The 9,577-nt window shown below is 37.7% G+C and overlaps 1 protein-coding gene across 1 annotated transcript in view; it reads right to left on the bottom strand.

Annotated features, from left to right (window-relative positions):
• Positions 1-8,815, bottom strand: part of CUL2 (cullin 2) — a 54,060-nt gene extending 45,245 nt beyond the window's left edge. Inside the window, exons 1-5 of the mRNA XM_083379428.1 lie at positions 8,693-8,815; positions 7,026-7,164; positions 3,816-3,918; positions 3,459-3,553; positions 1,638-1,743 (exon numbers count right to left, since the gene is read on the bottom strand). Of these exons, the coding sequence (XP_083235554.1) occupies positions 1,638-1,743; positions 3,459-3,553; positions 3,816-3,918; positions 7,026-7,144 (423 nt within the window). The 5' untranslated portion in view covers positions 7,145-7,164; positions 8,693-8,815. The remainder of the gene's footprint in view (positions 1-1,637; positions 1,744-3,458; positions 3,554-3,815; positions 3,919-7,025; positions 7,165-8,692) is intronic.
• Between the last annotated feature and the right edge of the window lie 762 nt (positions 8,816-9,577).

The raw sequence follows: 9,577 nt of genomic DNA on the forward strand, positions 1-9,577 counted from the left end.
GTCATGGTACGATGAAAAAAAAAACAAGTCAATAATAGAACTGTCATTTCACTCATACTTATTTTTTAAAAAAATGTTCAGCCCCAAATGCTTCAAAAATAGAGGAATATACTGAAAGGATACTAAATAGATAAATTTAATTTAATAAAGTGCAATAATTCTTCCACTTATGAAGGAAACCTCTAGCAACTGAATATACCAAATCAAAAATCTTATTGGCTTCCTGTCACTTGAAAAGAAGAGACGGTGGAATGTTGAATGGCATTTTTATGACCCCTGCTACTTTTTCTTTTTCAAACCAATTACTCTACACTGACCAAATTGCATCTAATATTCAGAAATAAGTAGCTTTTTGGAATTAAAGAAATTTATCTGCTCTTGGAAAACCTACAAATTAAGTACAAGTTAGCAGATACTGAATTCAAAACTGCTTATGTGGATATGCTTGCATTACTGATGTATCTTACTTCCATACATTATATATTTAAGGCTGCATGAGGTATTTTGTTTAAAATGCAAGATTTAAAAGAGTTCAATGAAAGGATTACTAATGTTGCACAATAATTAAGCAGTCCTTGATTTATTTTCTTTCAACCAAAAAATTAAAAACAAATCAGTAAACCATCATGGCAGGGACTCTATGAATGCTCGTTATTGTAGTACAAAGCCTGTTAGTGTTCTGTATGTCTCATCTTATGGCAAACAAAAATCAAGTCAGAGTAATCTTTAAGTTTTTTATTTTGCTTTCCACTTTCTCAAGACTAATTATTTTTTTCGAGTCTCTCCTTAACAATTTGATCATTCCTTCCCTATTTCAAAGGCCATGTTTACATCTCTTACTATTTGTTCTACATACTGTATCTCTCTGACATACTATAAACAGGTATCAATCCTATTGATTGCAATGGAATCCTATCTATTACTTTTTACCCATGAATTATTCCTGTCTCTATCTTTAACTAATTCCATTTGACTTTTATTTCATAGCAAAAAATAACCATTTACTGTTTGCTGGTAGAAATGTAATACAGATAGGTAAACAATCTATTTCCTTTATAAAAATAAGCAAAAATATAAAATAGGCTTAAAGTGCACCTATCTCTAAAGCAGTGTTTCTCAACCTTGGCATCTTTAATATGTATGAACTTCAACTCCCAGAATTCCATGATGCGTGGGGAATTCTGGGAATTGCACAGTTTCAGGTTGCCATGGTTGAGAAACACTGCTGTAAATGATTAATTTTCATTACACAGGGTCCTGAAAAGGTCTCAACTAGCTCTATTCCTACCTACTTCTAATTAAAGAAGCTACCTTAAACAAATAAGCATTGAATACATGACAACCATTAATTATGCTTGGTATTTCTGTTGTCAGAGTCTTGCAGCCCATATTTGATCCTTAGAGTTCACCCTTCCTATCTAAGTACAGCAATTTCAATTTCTCTCAACAGATAAATCAGAAGCTAGTTAAAAGCCAATAATAGCTTATTTTATTCAGGAAAATAATACAAGCAAGCTTTGTTTTATGGATCGAACAAAATAAATTACATGATTTTGAAAAGGCAAAAATTATCTTAATGGATCAGAAAATATGTATTTTACAGTTACCTCTCCACAGTTATTTTCCATATTACTTACTTCTCCAATCTCCATTAATGGTTCACTCATATCCACACCTCCATAACCATATTGAAGATCAGCTTCAGTCAATTTATTCTTTTTAATAAACTGCGTGTTGAGGTATCTATGAAAAAAATATTTATCAGATATTTTCTAAAACTGTTCTATGGAAGAGAAAGTAACAGGAACATTTTTAGACCCAAGGAATATGTATGCATATAAGATAATGAACCTCTATCATGTCCAAAGCTTGGTTGGTGCTCAATTTTGGCTGAGTTCCTGGAGAAATCAGTTGATAGAGAATAAAAGCATGATACAATCTTACAATCACTGACAACTCTGAGCTTTCAGCCTAATCACTGTGGCTCTATTTCCAATTAAGGTTTCCCACAGGTAAACTGATCTCCATCAGGCAGATTGCCCTGATGAACAGGGGATAATGTAAACTGTTTTCAAGTTTAAAGATGTTTTAAGGCAAACTGTCACGTAGAGAGACCTTGAAGTTTCCTGCCTATTTAATATACCCAATAGCAGACACTTCTGCCTTTTGATGAAAACAAATAAAAGGGCAGACGTGTTAGGCAGCGGAGACTGTTGGCAGTCAGCTGGTATTGCATGTGTACTGTGTGAACCCAAGTATAGCAGGAGGAAGAACCTACAATTCAGGATCCAGCACGATCTGAAAGAGAGCTCTATGGAGTGGACTGGCTGGTAGAAAAGGTTGAAGCGTTAGTAAGGACGGGGCAGATACCAGGATGCACAAGATAACTATGACTCGATAGCTTGACAAAGATATTGGAATTCCAAACTATTTAGAAAAGCATTATTTTTTTTCTTTCCTCCTGTTCTTTAGACTAAAAGAAAGCCTGAAAGTAAATGCAGTGAACCTGTGAACTGGAGAGAGCATATCAAACCTGTAACAAGAATCTCTTCTGTGAATGAGAGAGGGAGGAAAAGAGACAATCAAAAAGTATTAGAAAATGTGTAGTTTGTGGAGTTTCATATGAGCTATATATATATATTCTTTTCTACTGAAAAGTGTAATTTGTTAAGCAATAAAGAGAATAATTGCAACTCAGGGTTGAAATGAGAGGTCCTTGGTGTTCTCTGAGCTTGGTGGTTTTCTTGCAGAGGTTTCATTGCCCAAACTGGTGATAAAACTAGCACTGAGGATGTTACCGAGTTTGGGTAATGAAATGTCTGCAAGAAAACAACCAAGGTCAGAAAGGACCAAGGACCCCTCATAATTTGTTAATTTGTTAAGCTAAGGCAACGTTTTTCAACCTTGGCAATTTTAAGATAGTGCTTTTCAACCCTGGCTGACTGGGGAATTCTGGGCATTGAAGTCCGCATATCTTAAAGTTGAAGTCCACATATCTTAAAGTTGCCAAGATTGAGAAACAGAGGTAAGGTCATGATATCCTTTAGAAATAAACACCAATTATTCTTCTAAAAGCACTGTAACAAAACAACCATCTCTGTAATTTTAGAGAACCATGCAGATGTGTCTCTAAAATTCTTGTTCCATTTTCCACTTTTCCACAAACACACACCAGATATGGGGCAAAAAAAAAGTTTCTAGCCGATTTGTGGTCCTATTTTGTTTTACCAATATAGTAGCGGAAGTGGGAAATATGTGGTCGGAATACAATAAATTGTCTTTTGGGTATTATGATTAGCCAAGCCCCCAAACCTCCAACTTTATACGCTTACAAGATTCTCCCCATGAAAATTAGGTAAGGATGTTCACAGCAAGCGTCAAAACAATGGATCAAAACCATAACTCAATTATGAGTAATTACATATCCAAATTCCAGAATAAGTTCAAAATGCACTTACCTATATAAACAGTCCATATAATCTGCCCCTTTACTGTATTCATCCCAATTTCTATGATACATTACCAATATTTTTTCTTCAGAGTCCAAGACTTTCTATAAAAAAACCAGATTAAATTTTATTATTCATGCTCTATTGTATTTAAAATGTTAAAAAGCAACTCACTGTGTAATAAATTCAACTCCATGAACTATTTCAAACATTTGGGGCATAAAATAACATATTAACACGTTTATGTCATGTTTTAGATAATAAAAATAAATGGCTGTCTTCTTCCAGCAGATTATAAAATAGCTTGCACGCTAATTAATTCTGACAAGCTGCATTAACATTTTTTTTAATCCATTCCACAGTTACCTTGTGCAAATGGCGTACATGATTTTCCAAAAATATTTTAGTTTCCATATAAAGTCTCTCTCCAAGAGGTTCGGGATAGGCCACACACAAAGCATATATGTCCCTGGGTATTAAGTCAAGGTTAAAATGTTTTTTGTTTTTGTAACTCAAGTTCTAATGAAATATTGATAGAAAGGAAAAAAACCAATGTCTTACTGGAGTTCCAAAGTTCATGTGCCTTTCCAGCTGCTGAAGAGCCATGGTTTTCAAAATTTTCAGGCTACAGGGAAAAAAAATCCCATGATCCCTGTTTCTCTGAAAGTGTAGAGAACACTTTGGGATAGAAGGGAGAACTTTCTCCAAAATATGGCACTACAAGGGATTAAGTGCAAAGCATCCATATATTCATGGGATATTGTGTAAAAGCCCCTTGGACTGAATCTATGGAAAGGAAACTATCTTCCAAATCACTATTTTCTAAAGACCAGATGATTTGTTCAACTCTAGAGCACAAGTCTGTTACTCACTAACCCACCAAACCTAGCTACTCAAATTTTGTCTTTCCTGTGCCAACTTTTTAAAGGGCTTACTTAGCATTTTTGTGGGTTTTTAGTCTGACTACCTACCACTACTGTTAAAATACAATGTAGAAGGACTCAGCCTTCCATCCTTCCGAGGTAGGTAAAATGAGGACCCAGATTGTTGGGGGCAATTAAGCTGACTTTGTAATAATGCCGCTTGGGGGGTGTGTGAAAGCCCTAATAAGCAGGCATATACATAGAATGAAGGCTACTGCTAAGCTTGTAAGCCGCCCTGAGTCTTCGGAGAAGGGCGGGATATAAATGGAATTAAAATAAAAAAGTAAAAAAATATATGACTCCCAAAATTGTTTTGCTTCTGTGCTACGTTGAAAGTCACACTCATTTGCAGTATATAGATCACCATTGTCTTAGTTCCTAAACAAAACACCCTATTTCGTCAAAGAATTTGGAACAGTCTTGAAAAACACACGATTGAAAAAAGATAACACTTTTTATACACTTGAAAGGCCATGAAAAGTTTTTCCTTGTTGCAGACCATGTTTGAAACTCTACAGGAATCAATTCGGTCTAGTGGTTAAAGGCTCAGGCTAGAAACCCTGAGTTCTAGTCCCACAGCAGGCACGAAGGAATGGGCCAGTCATTCTCTCAACACACCTCACAGGGTTGTTGTTGTGAAATAGGAGAAGGAGTATTATGTATGTTCCCTGCCTTGAGTTACTCTTAAAGTAATAAAGGTTGAATAAAAAACCCTAACAAATAAGTAAGTCTTTCTCACTAAAAGACAGGAAAAACTTCCTAACACAGCAGGTTGACAATGAACCAATTACCAAGATTGATGGTGTTATTTATTGCAATGTTCAAATGGAGGATAGACCTTTATCCAAAGGGAAAGACTTAAGTGGCTCTACAGTCTCTTTCAATTGTATAGTTTGACAAATAGTAGGGTAAATAAATAGCAAGTTTGTGGAAAGTGATTGAATGAAGCCAGAGTCAAGGGGAAGTCACAAGACCATGTGCAAAGAGAAATGGTCTTATTTATTTGGCAATAGATAAATAAAGGAAAGGTTAGAACTGAATTTTTAAAAAAGCTCCTTAATGCGAAAAAAATCAACATTCTGAAGGTAACCCGTACCCAATAAATAAAAAACAGTTATATTATTTTACAAAACGCAATCATAAAACATTCAGTTATTTCTAGAAACAGACTTAAGTTGTCATACATCTGCTGGGAGGGTGGCACAAACATAGCAGGGCCAGAAATATCTCACTTCTAGAGAGGTTCGAACAGGAGATGTGAAGGTCAAAAGGTAAGAGAAAGTGAGTTACTGCTTCAAATAAAAGTGCTATGTGGCCTTTCCACTGCTCTTTTCCAAAAGACTAGAAACTATACTGGGACACTCAATGTCCAAAGCATGCTTAATCTTGCTTTCAATTCCACAAGGAGCATTTCTTAATTAAAAGAGGGATTAAAATCTATGATACAATTAAACACTGCTTCCATCTGATTAAAGAGAGTAAAACAATCTATATTTTTAAGTAAGATACAAGATTTTTTTCCTATATATATGCCACATCTACTAAGGATGATTAAAAATGTATTAATTATCCACTGAAACCTTTGAGAGCATTCTTTTTTGCTTTCTTTCTCAAACCATAGTTAAAAGACATTAATGAATTAAGATGGAGACAGAAGCACAGGACCCCCTTTAAAGTAAAAATCCATACACGTCATTAGGAACACTCTTAAAAAGTTGGTACTAACATAGACAGTTGCTAGCTTCTCATATTATAGTTAGCCATGCTACCTGAAATAAATAAAGCAGAGCAGCCTGCAACACATACTATACTAAGCTTAACCCATAGTTTACAAATTGGAATGGCTAGAATTATATAATATATATATTTTAAAAACAGTGTAGTTCAGTTCAGTAGTTTGATCTATGGCTACCGATGCAGTCCCTGAAAGATTTCCTGAACTTTCACTTCCTAGCTAGAGTGTTCTTCTGTTCCATAAACAATTTTAATCTTCCAGTCATGGACACCCTCATATAATAATAAAGTTTATCTATGAACTGCAGATAGAGTATATCCAACTCAGCACAACACATTATGTCAAGCACAAATAATAGATTATTTACTAATCTATACCCCTTAAATAGAAGTTTACAAGATTCAAAATCACCAGATGGACAAGTATCTATCATTTCCTCTAGAGCACATGATTCCCTAGTTCTAGCCAATCTTAACTTTCTTCAGAATAATTCCAAATGAAAATCCACCCGCAGCCTCTTCCCTTTTGCTGTGCTGTGCTTTTTGTTTGGACCAGAATAAAGCTTAGCAGTAGTTCAAATGAGGTTAGCAAGAACAGTGAGAACAACTAGTGGGTTTGATTAGAACCATGTTTTCTTAATTAGAAATTGCATTTTCTATTCAGAAGAGACTGCATAGAATCATATACTAAACGTACTCTTTGTAATTTAGACATACGTACCATTCTTAGCAAATTAGACTTTGCTTAATCTACTATGTATACTATGCATAATTCTTAACAGTCATTATATTATAAAACTTATTAGTGCTAGAGCTGATGCTGAATGTATTTTATTCAGCTCTGAATTCTGTAAAAAATCAATTTCTGTACATCATTTAATCCTGTGTAATCAATATCTGTCCTCTAATAAAAGGATACGAGAAGCGATCATTCCACGTTGCTCTTTCAACATAATCCAGCATAACAACAGCCTTAATGGTTGTGAGAAGCTTGTTCCATGTTTCATCAAAATCAACTACTCGTGGTTTCAAGGACATTGTGGGGAAGTAAAATGAATCTGCAAAAAAAAATCCAAATATGCAAATATGATTATATATTTTTGAAATATTAATCTTAATTTTTTGTTACAATATCTATGTAAAAAACATCCTATATTGCTAGAAAGTCTGGTTTTCTTCAGATACTTCTCTAAACTTTACTACTACTACTGAACTTTATTACTACTAAAAAGTTGCAGCTACTGGTGATTTATCCTTATGATTATTACTTCTCCCACCTGAATTACAAATTCTAAATCAGGGAAGGATATTTTGGATGAAACTCAAATAGATCAATTCCTAGCAAACCTTAGGTGAAAGAGTATAAAAATAACAGTATCAAGAAAAATAGCTTATTTCTATTATATTTTGTAATATACAGTGACAACTGAAGAGCATGTTGGGTGTTATAAAAGTTTAATTAAAGCAAAAAGCTAGGCTATTGCAGGAACCCCTAAATTAACTTTTCATATGGCCAGTTAAAACAAGGATAAATAGGTGAACCATTTTTGTCATATAATTGGGAGTAATAGTTCATAAGTACAGCTTGAGTACTTTTATAAAAACATAACATCACTAGAATAAGTATAAGTGACATAATATTTGTATTGGTTGTGGTCTTGTCAGCAAATTACTTTTCCCAAGCACTATAAGCTGGCTGCCTTTCTGTATCACAAACTCGAAACTAGAGCACAATCTCCTGTAATCTTTTTTTCAGCATTGCGAAAGTAAAGTAAATATCCGTCTGGAAGATAATGGCATGAGGCCATCCTCATGAAGGAAATGCTATAGAAAAATGTGTTTCGATGTAAAATTTAAATGCTCTCTAACTTTAAGATCCAGCCAGCATTTAACATTTTGCATCCTTTATTCGGGATCAACAAGCAAGGACCTGGGAGAAGTTGGGACATCCCGGAGTTTGAAGGCATAACCTTATCTCACCTAGATTAAAGGAAATATAACATGTTTTTTTACACTGGATCAGCCTGTTTGCTTCCAGGATCATGCAACTATTCTCTTCCCCCACTACAGCCATGCCCCCTCCCCCTCCAATGAGGGCAAAAACAAAAACACTGGTGTGGACCGGATGATCCTATCCGAATTTTCAAAATCAGGCACGGCTTTGGCTGATGACTTGCGGGGTCAGGGCCTGCTTGGTGCCTATTCCAGCATCCACACCCAGCAGCTTACATCCTGCCGATTTGAAGTGACTAACTCGGCAAGGATGTCAGCCGATCCGCTCTAAACACGGGTTGCACCATCTCTAGCTCCAGACACAAGCACGCACGCGTGTTCGCATACTCACATTTAATCCTGAAAGCGAGAAAGGGGAGAAGCAAGCGATAATCGGCTAAGGTGATGCGGGCGGGGAGGCTCAGTTCCGTCCCCCCAAGAGGAAGAAGCCGGAGGTAACTGGGAAGAGGGAATAGAGAGGAAGGGAGACACCGGATCCTCCAGGGAGCGATGAAAGGAGATGTCGCGGGGGGAGGGAAGATTGGCGAAGGAAGAGCATCTCCCCACCCTCAGCCTCTTCCCTTTTGCTGTTACCTGGCAACTGGAGAGGCCTGGGTCAGCGTCGCGTCCCCACGCCCTCGCCGCACCGTGTGTACCTCGCGCGCAGACTGCTCTCCCAGACCCCCCTCACAGGGTTGCCATTACCCAGCCGCCACGGCTGCCCGTTGAGCCCCGCCCTCTGGGCTCCCATTGGCTCAGCGCGAGCGGGGACAGAGCGGGCGCGACCATTTCACCAATCTTTCTTGACGCCCTCCAAGGCTGAAAGGCAGCCGTTTCTTCCCTCCTTTTCTCAGCGGTGTCTCGTCCTGTCAGACAGCACGTCGGGGCTAACAGCAATAACCTGACTGCTTTTCATTACTCTTTTTACTTCTCCTCCCCACCCAGGCTGCGGGGAGAGTTGGTTTCGTCCCATGTATGGAACACGAGAAGGGCCAAACAAGCACGCCACTGCCGTTCCTTCACATAAATGAATAAATACGGCTTCCTCCGGCGCAGCACAAGGGTTGGATTGCGCAGGCGCAGTCAGACTTTAACCTGCGCGCAGTCTCTCACTTTGTCAGGTGAGTCCGCGCTGCTTTCTGGCCGCGGGGTGCTGTCGAGTCCCGTTCTCTTTTTTCATCTTTTGAGAGAAGCCTTTTTCAGAATGGGTTAAAAAAATTGCTATATCTACGGAGGAAAACAACAGTCCGGCTAATGCTGCTGCGGTTCTTCGATTTACTATATCTCGCCTTTCCCTCAGAAGCTCCAAACCCTCCTTCGGGCTTCTCGTCAAACAGCCCTTTGAGGTGTGGACGCAGAAATCGGGTCACTCAATATGCTTCTGCGGCTGAGGTGGGGGGGGGACTTCATCCGGGTCTGTTTAAGGACCACAGGTTGTGCCGTATCGGAACCTGCCGGATTCGAAAAGCTGATTGGTGG

This window comes from Vipera ursinii (genome assembly GCF_947247035.1).
Source record: "Vipera ursinii genome assembly, chromosome: Z".
NCBI classification, from domain to species: Eukaryota; Metazoa; Chordata; class Lepidosauria; order Squamata; family Viperidae; genus Vipera; species Vipera ursinii.